Below are 12,878 nucleotides of genomic sequence, written 5' to 3'. Positions count from 1 at the left end.
CACAACAGACACCCTGTGAGGTAAGTGGGGCTGAGAGAGCTCTGACAGAAGCTGCCCTTTCAAGGACAAAGGCTCAGAGTGGCCTACAATCTCCTTTCCCTTCCTCCAGCACAACAGACACCCTGTGAGGTGGGTGAGGCTGAGAGAGCTCGCCCAGATGCTGCCCTTTCAAGGACAACTCCTACAAGATCTTGATTCCCCACTCCTCCACTTGCACCTGCTGGAATGGCCTTGGGTCAGCCACAACTTTCACAGGAGTTGTCCTTGAAAGGGCAGTTTCCATGAGAGCTCTCTCAGCCCCTCCCATCTCACAGGGTGCCTGTTGTGGGGGGAGAAGATATAGGCGATTGTGAGCTGCTCTGAGTCTCTTATTCAGAGAGAAGGGTGGGGTATAAATCTGCAATTCTTCTTCTTTTTCAGAGCCAGTTTGGTGTAGTGGTTAAGTGCGCGGACTCTTATCTGGAAGAACAGGGTATGATTCCCCACTCCTCCACTTGCACCTGCTGGAATGGCCTTGGGTCAGCCTTGGGTAGCTTTCACAGGAGTTGTCCATGAAAGGACAGTTTCCATGAGAGCTCTCTCAGACCCACCCACCTCACAGGGTGTCTGCTGTGGGGGAGGAAGGGAAAGGAGATTGTAGGCCACTCTGAGACTCTGTCCTTGAAACGGCAGCTTCTGGGAGAGCTCTCTCAGCCCCACCCACCTCACAGGGTGTCTGCTGTGGGGGAGGAAGGGAAAGGAGATTGTGACCACTCTGAGATTCAGAGTATAGGGCGGGATATAAATCCAATATCTTCTTCCCCTTCTCTCCCCAGAACAGACCCCCTGCAAGGAAGGTGGGGCTGAGAGAGCCCTTTCGAGAACAGTGACTGACCCAAGGTCACCCAGCTGGCTGCATGTGCAGGAGTGGGGAATCAACCAGTCCTCCAAATTAGAGTATGTGACTGTTAACCACGACACCAAACTGGGTCTCGGGAGGCAGCCCCCGCAGAGCTTCGGTCCCATGGCTTTTTCCACCCACAGGGAAGGGGCCCTTCTGGATCCCAGCAAAGGCTCGAAGCTTCCTTTGGGCTCCCAGCAGCCACCTGGGCTGGGGAAGGCAGGCTGTGTTCTAACAGGCTTACAGGGCTAAATGGAGCCCTGGGCGGCAGCCAGCCAGCCAGCCTTCCACCCACCGTGGCAAGCGGCTTAAAGCCACGCAAGAGGCTCGGCTGTAGCTCCTGCAAGGTCAGCCCCGCCGCAGCAGCACATGGGCACACACAGCCCGCTAGCGCCTCCCTGCAGGAACTGGCTCCTTACCTGTGTCCTCAGCTCCCTTCCAGGACAGGGGGCCCCAAAATGGTGCCCACCAAGCGTGTTTAGAAGGTTAGCGGGGCCAGATGGAGCACTTGCCCAGAAGGGCTTCTCACTGGCCACTGAAGATCCAACAAGCTATCAGTGTTCTGTAGAATCATAGAGTTGGAAGGCACCTCCAGGGTAATCTAGTCCAACCCCCTGCACAATGCAGGTAACTCACAAACACCTCCCCCTAAATTCACAGGATCTTCATTGCTGTCAGATGGCTATCTAGCCTCTGTTTCAAAACCTCCAAGGAAGGAGAGCCCACCGCCTCCTGAGGAAGCCTGTTCATAGAATCCTAGAGTTGGAAGGGACCTCCAGGGTCATCTAGTCCAACCCCCTGCATATTGCAGGAAACTCAGAAACGCCTCCCCCTAAATTCACAGGAGTTCATTGCTGTCAGATGGCCATCCAGACTGTGTTTAAAAATCTCCAAGGAAGGAGAACCCGCCACCTCCCAAGGAGGAAGTCTGTTCCACTGAGGAACCGCTCTAACAGTCAGGAAGTTCTTCCTAATGCTGAGCCGGAAACTCTTTTGATTTAAGTTCAAACCCTTGGTTCTGCTCCTACCTTCCGGGGCCACAGAAAACAATTCTACACCATCCTCTAGAGGACAGCCCTTCAAGTGCTTGAAGATGATGATCATATCACTTCTCAGCCGCCTCCTCTCCAGGCTAAACACGCCCAGATCCTTCAACCTTTCCTCATAGGACTTGGTCTCCAGACCCCTCACCATCTTTGTCGCCCTCCTCTGGACCCCTTCCAGCTTGTCTAGAGCCTTCTTAAAATGTGGTGCCCAAAACAGAACACAAGACTCCAGGTGAGGTCTTACCAGAGCAAAGGGACACCATCACTTCACGTGATCTGGACACTAGACTTCTGTTGATACAGCCCAAAACGGCAGTTGCCTTTTTTAGCCTCTAAGCTGAGTTAATGTGAGCTAGCTCACAGTTTTTTTAGCCTCCGGCTCACACATTTTTGTCTTAACTCAGGAAGGATGACCCCAGAGCACAATAATGTATGCAGTAGCTCACCACTTTAATGCCAGTAGTTCACAAAGCAGAATTTTTGCTCACAGGACCCCGCAGCTTAGAGGGAGTATTGCTAGCTATTATTATTATTATTATTATTTATTACATTTAATGAATCACCCTATCCCAGCTATCGCCAGGCTCAGAGCGATGTGCAACAGTATAAAATACATATATATAAAAAACCAATTACATTAAAAATTACAAACCCTGATGGCGTCTTTAAAGTGCTCTTGTTTAAAGTGCTCTTGTTTAAAGTGCTCTTATTGGATCGCATCAGGGGTGGGAGGAGAGGAACAGGTGCCAGAATGGCAACCGTCGCTGTCCTCATGCAAAGGCTTGGCAGAACATCTCTGCCTTACAGGCCCTGCGAAACTGTAAAAGACCCTGCAGGGCCCTGATGCCTTCTGGCAGAGCGTTCCACCAAGTTGGGGCCAGGACTGAGAAAGCCCCGTTGAGGACAGCCGGACCTCTTTGCCTTCCTCCCCCACAACAGACACCCTGTGAGGTGGGTGGGGCTGAGAGGGCTCTCACAGCAGCTGCCCTTTCAAGGACAACCTCTGCCAGAGCTCTGGCTGACCCAAGGCCATTCCAGCAGCCGCAAGTGGAGGAGTGGGGAATCAAACCCGGTTCTCCCAGATAAGAGTCGGCTCACTTAACCTCTACACCAAACTGGGTCTCTGGTGAAAGCACCTTTAAGACCGATGAGTGCTAACGTTTTAAGCATTTTTAAAAATATATATAGATATATATTTGTGTTTGTGTCCTACACCAAACAAGGTCTCATTTATGTCAGATCCGGCCCTCATAACAAATGAGTTCGACAGCCCTGCATTACTGGACTCGAACCCGGCATCACTGGTCTCAAAATCTGGTTGAAAGCAAATGAGGCAGGAAGGAAGCAGGGGCTCTCTGGGAGATTTACGGAGGTCCTTTAGCGCCTGCTATAAACTCTCACTACAAACCCTCAGTAGATGGCCCTGGGGGATCCCTTCCAACTCTTACCATTCCAGGAGTCTATGTAGCTGATTAAACAGGCTTCAGCTCAGAAAGGCTTATGGCCACAATGCATCCATCAGCCTTTAAGGCGTCACCAGACTCTTTGCAGCCTGGATCAGGCACTGACAGGAGGAATGCGGTGAGATCCAGACCCTGTGCAAGTCCATCATTTTCCTTTTTTTGAGAGCCAGTTTGGTGTAGTGGTTAAGTGAGCGGACTCTTATCTGGGAGAACCGGGTTTGATTCCCCACTCCTCCACTCGTAGCTGCTGGAATGGCCTTGGGTCAGCCGCAGCTCTGGTAGAGGTTGTCCTTGAAAGGGCATCTGCTGTGAGAGCACTCTCAGCTGCACCCACCTCACAGGGTGTCTGTTGTGGGGGGAGAAGATATAGGAGATTGTAAGCCACTCTCGAGTCTCTGATTCAGAGAGAAGGGTGGGGTATAAATCTGCAATCATCTTCTTCAGAGCTCTCTCAGCCCCACCCACCTCACAGGGTGTCTGTTGTGGGGGAGGAAGGAAAAGGAGATGGTGAGCTGCTCTGAGGCTCTGTCCTTGAAAGGGCAGCTTCTGGGAGAGCCACTGTGAGTCTCTGATTCAGAGAGAAGGGTGGGATATAAATCTACAGTCGTCTTCTTTTCAGGGAGAACCGGGTTTGATTCCCCACTCCTCTACTTCAACCTGCTGGAATGGCCTTGGGTCAGCCATAGCTCTGGCAGAGGTTCTCCTTGAAAGGGCAGCTGCTGTGAGAGCCGTCTTAGCCCCACCCACCTCACAGGGTGTCTGTTGTCGGGGGAGAAGATATAGGAGATTGTAAGCCACTCTCGAGTCTCTGATTCAGAGAGAAGGGTGGGGTATAAATCTGCAGTCTTCTTCAGAGCTCTCTCAGCCCCATCCACCTCACAGGGTGTCTGTTGTTGGGGGAGGAAGTTATAGGAGATTGTAAGGAGCTCTGAGTCTCTGATTCAGAGAGAAGGGTGGGGTATAAATCTGCAGTCTTCTTCTTCAGAGCTCTCTCAGCCCCACCCACCTCACAGGGTGTCTGTTGTGGGGGAGGATGGAAAAGGAGATGGTGAGCCGCTCGGAGACTCTGTCCTTGAAAGGGCAGCTTCTGGGAGAGCTCTCTCAGCCCAACCCACCTCACAGGGTGTCTGTTGTGGGGGGAGAAGATAAAGGAGATTGTAAGCCGCTCTGAGTCTCTGGTTCAGAGAGAAGGGTGGGGTATAAATCTGCAATTCTTCTTCTTGGGAACTCTAGTTTAGTTGGTCACTTCGAAGTCAGGACTCCCGGGTTTCTTCAGTAGTTTTGGAAACGGACTGCAGAATGCCAGCTATCGTTGCTGGTAACCCCAAACCTTGACCTTCACAAAGCTTCCCCTTTTCTGGCTTTTAAGGAAAAGGCAAGGCTGCGGGAATGAAACAGGAGCAAAGGGAGTGCCCCACCTGAGGGACTGGCTTGGCTCTTCCCCTCGACGGAGAGGGGGCTCTGCCCACGGCGAGGGCAAGGCGGGGCCACGTGGCAGGGAGGAAGAAAAGCTCATTACAGGCCATGATACCGGCTAAGCTGAGCAGCTTTGCTTAAAGTCGCAGGTCACATGACGTGCACCCCTCTCCCCCCTCCCTTAGCCGCAACGGTCTGTCCTTCAAGGAGCTTTGGCTGCCTAATTCGGAGCAGTAATCCCGGCAACCAGGAAGAGCTCAGAGGGACCAAAACAAGGGAGGGGCAGCAGTGCAAAGCCGGTGCATAAAGGTCTGTTTTGAGCAGACACTACGCTCCGTGGGGCGTTTCCCCAGGGAAGGACGCCTCAAACAAGCCAGGCCTGAGCCAGCGACAGCAATCAGAGACTCAGAAGAAGAAGACTGCAGATTTATGCCCCGCCCTTCTCTCTGAATCAGAGACTCAAAGCGGCTTACAATCTCCTATATCTTCTCCCCCCCACAACAGACACCCTGTGAGGTGGGTGGGGCTGAGAGGGCTCTCACAGCAGCTGCCCTTTCAAGGACAACTCCTGCCAGAGCTATGGCTGACCCAAGGCCATTCCAGCAGCTGCAAGTGGGGGAGTGGGGAATCAAACCCGGTTCTCCCAGATAAGAGAGCTCTGGCTGACCCAAGGCCATGCCAGCAGCTGCAAGTGGAGGAGTGGGGAATCGAACCCGGTTCTCCCAGATAAGAGTCCACACACTTAACATCTACACCGAAGTGGTTGTCTGGAAGGAAGGAGGAAAGAAGAATGAGGTCACCTGCTTTGAAGGCAAAAAGCGAGGGTGTCCCGCTACTGAAAGCGAGAAGACGACGACGACATTGGATTTATATCCCACCCATCTCTCTGCATCAGTGACTCAGAGTGGTTTACAATCTCCGACATCTTCTCCCCCCACAACAGACACCCTGTGAGGCAGCTGGGGCTGAGAGGACCCTCACAGCAGCTGCCATTTCAAGGACAGGGACTCAGAGTGGCTTACAATCTCCTACATCTTCTCCCCCCCACAACAGACACCCTGTGAGGTGGGTGGGGCTGAGAGAGCTCTGACAGAAGCTGCCCTTTCAAGGACAACTTCTGCCAGAGCTATGACTGACTCAAGGCCATTCTAGCAGTTGCAAGTGGAGGAGTGGGGAATCAAACCTGGTTCTCCCAGATAAGAGTCCACACCACTACACCAAACTGGTTCTTTGGAAGGAAGGAGGAAAGAAGAATGGGGTCAGCTGCTTTGGAGGCAGAAAGTGAGGGTGTCCCGCTGGTGAAAGCGAGAAGAAGAAGAAGACGACATTGGATTTATATCCCGTCCTCCACTCAGAGTGGCTCACAATCTCCTTTACCTTCCACCCCCACAACAGACACCCTGGGAGGTGGGTGGGGCTGGAGAGGGCTCTCACAGCAGGTGCCCTTTCAAGGACAACTCCTGCAAGAGCTATGGCAAACCCAAGGCCATTCCAGCAGGTGCAAGTGGAGGAGTGGGGAATCAAACCCCGTTCTCCCAGATAAGAGTCCACACACTTCACCACGACGCCAAACTGACTCTCAGTTTGGGATCTCCAGGGTCATGTAGTCCAACCTCCTGCGCAAGGCAGGAAATTCCCAGGAGAAGAAACAGCAGCAAAGTCCTCGCCTGGCCAGCTCCCCCCTCCCACAGTCCCCTGCAAGACGGCTGCCTGGCACCTCTCACCTTACGCCGGGCCTGCTCCTTGTCCAAGCAGTCCTTCAGGAAGTGGGGGTCGGCGTAGGACGAAGGCTCGCGGGCCTGGCCCAGGTGAAGGCTCGAGTAGCGAGGGAACAGCTCCTCAAAGCGTGCCACGGATCCGGGCGGGGAGGCTTCTTGCAGGGGCCGGGCGCTGCGGCAAACGAGAGCGTGTGAACAGAGCACCGGGGGCTCCCTCGAAACCACCCCCCGTTCCTCCACCTTCCCGTCGCCCCTGTTCTCCTGCTCCTGTTTCATAAATGCAGGGCAGAGACCAAAACCCATCCCTGCTCCTACATCTAGGGCAGCTTTTATATCAGGGGTGGCCAACGGTAGCTCTCCAGATGTTTTTTGCCTACGACTCCCATCAGCTGGCTAGGGCTGATGGGAGTCGTAGGCAAAAAAACATCTGGAGAGCTACCGTTGGCCACCCCTGCCATATACAGATAGACTATGCGGCCCCTCCTTGTTCCATGTGTAAAATGGAACTTTAATGCCAGCAACTCATAGCCAGCAGCTCACAAAGTAGAATTTTTGCTCACAAGACTCTCCACAGCTTAGAGGGAGTATCGATCCCCACAGGGGAGAAAGGCAGGATATGCCTGAATTAAAGAGCTGGGAGCCAGTAATTGTCAGCGTAACGGCATAACTCTATACAGCAGGGGTGGCCAATGGTAGCTCTCCAGATGTTTTTTTTGCCTACGACTCCCATGCTGGCTGGGGCTGATGGGAGTTGTAGGCAAAAAAACATCTGGAGAGCTACCATCGGCTACCCTGTTTTATATACAGCACAGTTGGCCCCATCGCAGCGTCATTGAGACTCCTGTTTTGGCCACCTCTCCTCCACCCCCCCGTATCATATTTCACGAAAATATTTATATCCCGTTTTTCCTTGTGGTTTAAAGCCGATAACAATATTTTGCAGTAACCCTCAAGATTCAAAAATCAAAACCCAAGGCTTCCCTTCCCTGCTTAACGGGTCCCAGCCACCTCAAACTCCCCCCAAGGCCCTGGCAACCAAGGAGGGCCCGCCCCCTCTTCGGGGAGCCCCTCCCACAGAGCCGGAGCCACGATGGAAAGGGCCACGAAAGGCCTACTGTGAGCGCCCTTTGAGAGAACGCGACTCGCCGTGTCGGGTTTTCTTCTACTGTCCCAAGTTATGCAGCAGCAAAAGAAACGCTCATCTTTTTCTGATAGCAGCAAGATTGAGACCGCTTCTGAGCAGCCGCTGCCAAAGTTGCATCGTGGACGCGGCAAAGTTTTGTTTTACTGTCTTTTTAAGTTCTTAAAATGTTACGATGCATGGCAGAGGTGGCCAAACTGTGGCTCAAGAGCCCTACGTGGCTCTTTCACGCACATTGTGTGGCTCTCGAAGCCCACCTCACCACCTTAAAGCATTTCTCCAAGCCAAGCCAGCTGGCAGATTGGAAAAAGCATTTTAAAAGTTGCTTTCTTTCTACCCCTCCCTCCCCGCCATCTATTTGACTTCCTTCCTTCTGGCTCTCTGTTCACATCTTGTAGCTCTCAAACGTCTGACATTTAATCAGTATAGCTCTTATGTTAAACAAGTTTGGCCACCTCTAGTCTATGGGCTATTCAACCTAAATAAACTAAAACTGATTGAAAAGGCCCAGGCTGCGGTTGATGCCAGACGGGCCACCCTAACTGGTGGAAGAGCCGACAAATGGTTACCTGATTACCAAAGCTGGCTCCAGGGACATGTGGAAAGAGATGGGTGTTTCTGTAATTCTTTAGAGAACTGTGAACTCCACCCCCCAGACAAAACTTTCCTAGACAACAGAGAGGTGCATCAGTCTTTCTTTCACAGCAGCTGGAGGGTCATGAGCCCGAGACTTGGCTTCAGGGTGGTCATCTCAAGGATAACTCAAAGCGTCAATGAGGCAGCCTCAACCTCTCCCTGGCCCCTGAAATTCACCTCGCTGCCTGTTCAGGAGATCTCCTACCCAGCCCTAAGCATCTCCCCCCCCTCCCCCCGATCAAATGGATTATTTTGCATCCTGCCTCTGCGTCCTGACTCCCTTTTTGACCACATCTCTCCCACCTTCGGGACGGAGGGATCGCCATTGCTACTTGTATCTGATGAAGAGAGCTTTGTCTCTCAAATGCTTATGCCTAATAATCCTGATCTCGAGTGCTCCTCAAATGGACATATGAAGCTGCCTTATACTGAATCAGACCCTGGGTCCATCAAAGTCAGTATTGTCTACTCAGACTGGCAGCGGCTCTCCAGGGTCTCAAGCTGAGGTTTTCCACACCTAATTGCCTAGACCCTTTTAGTTGGAGATGCTGGGGATCGAACCTGGGACCTTCTGCTTACCAAGCAGATGCTCAACCACTGAGACTGTCCCTCCACTGACCAGCAGTGGCTCTCCAGGGTCTCAAGCTGAGGTTTTTCATGCCTATTTGCCTGGACCCTTTTTAGTTGGAGATGCCGGGGACTGAACCTGGGACCTTCTGCTTACCAAGCAGATGCTCTGCCACTGAGCCACTGTCCCTCCCCTAATATGAACATACGAAGCTGCCTTATACTGAATCAGACCCTGGGTCCATCAAAGTCAGTATTGTCTACTCAGATTGGCAGCGGCTCTCCAGGGTCTCAAGCTGAGGTTTTTCACACCTATTTCCCTGGACCCTTTTTAGTTGGAGATGCCGGGGACTGAACCTGGGACCTTCTGCTTACCAAGCAGATGCTCTACCACTGAGCCACCGTCCCTCCCCCTAGCTGTTCTCTGAAAATGTCTGGCCCTGGAGACCCAGGCAAGAAACCCCTCGCAGGAGGCCAGGGCAGGCCACCGTGGCGCTCTTACTTGAGGAGGGCAGCTGTGCTGTCGCTCTCGAACGAGTCGTCGTCTTTCCGCTCGAAGGTTCCTGCAGCCAGGCTGTCCCCTGCAGGCAGAGAAGGGGAACGGCTGTCTGTCATTTAGGCGCAGCTTCGGGGGATGCAGGGACTTGCCTCTCTTCCTCTAGCGCCGGGAGATGACCGGCTGCCTGCCGCAGCAGCCAGGCAGCATCTAGGGGGGCTTTAGAGGGGTGCTGGAGAGCAGATTCAGGATTTCAAAATGAACGCTTGGACCCGAAAGGGCTCTCCCCTGCCTCCTGCTGCACCCAGCAGGCTGGTCTGTTTAGAACAAAGCAAACCCTTCAGGGCTGTCAGATTGTTTTGTTGCAAGCTGAGCGCTTTATCCCAAGAGGCCTAGAATCTGGTGGGCTTGAAGCTGGTGAATGGGGGGGAGGCAGCGCAGAGGGAAGAGCAAGTGCGCTCAAGCAGAAGGCAGGATTTATTCCCAGGGCCCTGGCAAACCGCCAAAGCTGGTATTTCAGCAGCAAGCGCAGGTGGTCACCGCTGCAGCAGGTAGTCACAGGCAAACGATGTGGGGGACAAAAGGAAATGGTTCAGGGCACCTTAAGGACAGACCCGTTTATTGTTCTATCAGCCCGCGAAAGCCTTTGAAAGATGCAGGGTAAAAGCTTCCAGATTTTTTTTTTTTTTAAATTCTGCTCTATCTTTCTGTGGAAACATTTCTGCCCCTCATCTCCAAATGCAGCCTGTTTGTATCGAGACGTCAGGGCCGTTGTGCTGCAAATCGGTCATGTTAGATGGGCTAAATGTGGGATACGAAGCAAGGAAGAAGAAGAAGAAATTGGATTTATATCCCGCCTTCCATTCTAAAGAGTCTCAGAGTGGTTCACAATCTCCATTCCCTTCCTCCCCCACAACAGACACCCTGTGAGGTAGATGAAGATATTGGATTTATATCCCGCCCTCCACTCCGTAGAGTCTCAGAGCGGCTCACAATCTCCTTTCCCTTCCTCCCCCATAACAGACACCCTGTGAGGTAGATGAAGATATTAGATTTATATCCCGCCCTCCACTCCGAAGAGTCTCAGAGCGGCTCACAATCTCCTTCACCTTCCTTCCCCACAACAGACACCCTGTGAGGTAGATGAAGATACTGGATTTATATCCCGCCCTCCACTCTGAAGAGTCTCAGAGTGTCTCACAATCTCTTTTCCCTTCCTCCCCCACAACAGACACTCTGGGTTTGATTCCCCTCCACTTGCACCTGCTTGCATGACCTTGGGTCAGCCATAGCTCCGGCAGAGGTTGTCCTTGAATGGGCAGCTGCTGTGAGAGCCCTCTCCAGCCCCACCCACCTCACAGGGTGTCTGTTGTGGGGGAGGAAGGGAAAGGAGATTGTGAGCCACTCTGAGACTCTTCGGAGTGGAGGGCAGGATATAAATCCAATATCTTCATCTACCTCACAGGGTGTCTGTTGTGGGGGAGGAAGGGAAAGGAGATTGTGAGCCACTCTGAGACTCTTCGGAGTGGAGGGCGGGATATAAATCCAATATCTTCATCTACCTCACAGGGTGTCTGTTGTGGGGGAGGAAGGGAAAGGAGATTGTGAGCCGCTCTGAGACTCTTCGGAGTGGAGGGCGGAATATAAATCCAATATCTTCATCTACCTCACAGGGTGTCTGTTGTGGGGGAGGAAGGGAAAGGAGATTGTGAGCGGCTCTGAGACTCTGCAGAGTGGATGGCGGGATATAAATCCAATAGCTTCATCTACTTCACAGTGTGTCTGTTGTGGGGGAGGAAGGTAAAGGAGATTGTGAGCCGCTCTGAGACTCTTCGGAGTGGAGGGCGGGATATAAATCCAATATCTTCTTCTTCTTTTTCTTCTAAGCTATACAGGGGAAGCCAGCCAAAGGGCCCTTGCTTGCAGGGGAGGGAAGGTCTGTTTTCCCTGTCCTCTGCAGCAGCAAGGAGCTTTCTGATTCCTCCTCGCAGAAGAGACCTCTCCCTCCTTCTCTGCCCACCGCTCACCATGCGCAGGCTCCCTGGAGCTACGGAGCATCCTCTGTAAGTGGCAGCGCACGTTCTCCATCTCCGAGATGTGGCGGGACTCGGTAGCACCACTCTGCAGCAAGGAAAGAGATCAAGTTGTAACGGGCGCTCAAGCATCCTGGCTCTCCCCAGCTCCCGAGTCTCCCTTTCCTCACCTTCCTGTAAGCACTGGCCTCCACGCCAGCGGACAACCTGTGGCTCAGCTCCTCTGCCAAGGTATCCAAGTCTACTTCAAGAGCCTCAGCTTCTCTGGCCAGGTTCAAACTGCGCTGGGCCTCCAGATGGGAGCGCGCCTGAGCCTCGGCTTGCCGGCTCTGGTGCAGAGAAGCGTACAGCTGAGTGGTCACTTTGGAAGTGAAGGGGCTGGCCGGCTGGGAACGGGGCACTGGCTGCGCTGGGGTGGTGGGCACGGAGGCGGGCAGGAGTTCCATGTCGCTCAACAGGTCCTCACTGTGGATGGAAGAGTTCAAGGTTCGGCACGCGCTCTTCTCCGCCATTGAGAAAAGGGAGGAAGAAGGGGTCCAGTGCTTCCCCCCTGCCCCCGCTCAGCAAGGCAGCAAGAGTCCTGCATTCAGAAGCCTGGCGTCATCTTTGTATCCCTTGATGTTGGGTTCTTCCCAGGAGAGCCAAGGTGGATTCAGACATGCTGCTCTGTCCAGGGTGACGAGGAGAAGAGGTTCCAAGCAGATGCCCTGGGAAGAAGGACAAGGAGACCCAGCTGGCCTTAAATGACAAGGGGAAGGAAAGTGAGCCTCGCGGAGACCCAGAGGAAGCTGAGCGCCCCCCTAGGGTCGATCACCACCTCGTAGGGCCTGAAGACCTCCTGGAACTACAACTGATCTCCAGAACACAGAGATCAGTTCCCTGGGAGGAAAGAATAAAGTTAGCGTCCAATGGCACCTCTAAGATCAACCAAGTTGGCCTTAAAGTTATGAGCTTTTGTGTGCACGCTCCTACTTTGATATAAGAGCCCCACGGCACAGAGTGTTAAAGCTGCAGTCCTAAGCTCTGCTACGACCCGAGTTCGATCCCCGGCAGAAGCTGGGTTTTCAGGTAGCCGGCTCGAGGTTGACTCAGCCTTCAAAGGTCGGTCAAATGAGTCCCCAGCTTTTTTTGGGGGGGGAAGTGTAGATGACTGGGGAAGGCAATGGCAAACCACCCCGTCAAAAGTCTGCCGTGAAAACGTTGTGAAAGCAACGTCACCCCAGAGTCGGAAACAACTGGTGCTTGTCCTTTCCTTTCCTTGCTGTATATAGCGACCCCGTGGCGCAGAGTGGTAAATCAGCAGTACTGCAGTACTGTGATCTGAACTCTCTGCTCACGACCTGAGTTTGATCCCAGCGAAAGCTGGTTCAGGTAGCCAGCTCGAGGTCGACTCAGCCTTCCATCCTTCCGAGGTCAGTCAAATGAGTCCCCAGCTTGCTGGGGGGAAAGCGTAGATGACTGGGGAAGGCAATGGCAAACCAC

General features: G+C 53.1%; 1 protein-coding gene across 1 annotated transcript in view; it reads right to left on the bottom strand.

Annotated features, from left to right (window-relative positions):
- CNTROB (centrobin, centriole duplication and spindle assembly protein) overlaps positions 1-11,965 on the bottom strand; it is a 45,996-nt gene extending 34,031 nt beyond the window's left edge. The window contains 4 exon segments of the mRNA XM_060255957.1: positions 6,530-6,695; positions 9,370-9,448; positions 11,391-11,484; positions 11,567-11,965. Of these exon segments, the coding sequence (XP_060111940.1) occupies positions 6,530-6,695; positions 9,370-9,448; positions 11,391-11,484; positions 11,567-11,908 (681 nt within the window). The 5' untranslated portion in view covers positions 11,909-11,965.
- Positions 11,966-12,878: the final 913 nt, after the last annotated feature.

Source organism: Heteronotia binoei, chromosome 15, assembly GCF_032191835.1.
Source record: "Heteronotia binoei isolate CCM8104 ecotype False Entrance Well chromosome 15, APGP_CSIRO_Hbin_v1, whole genome shotgun sequence".
Classification (NCBI taxonomy): domain Eukaryota; kingdom Metazoa; phylum Chordata; class Lepidosauria; order Squamata; family Gekkonidae; genus Heteronotia; species Heteronotia binoei.
The sequence above is the reverse complement of the archived record's forward strand: the minus strand, read 5'-3'. Positions and strand labels throughout refer to the sequence as shown.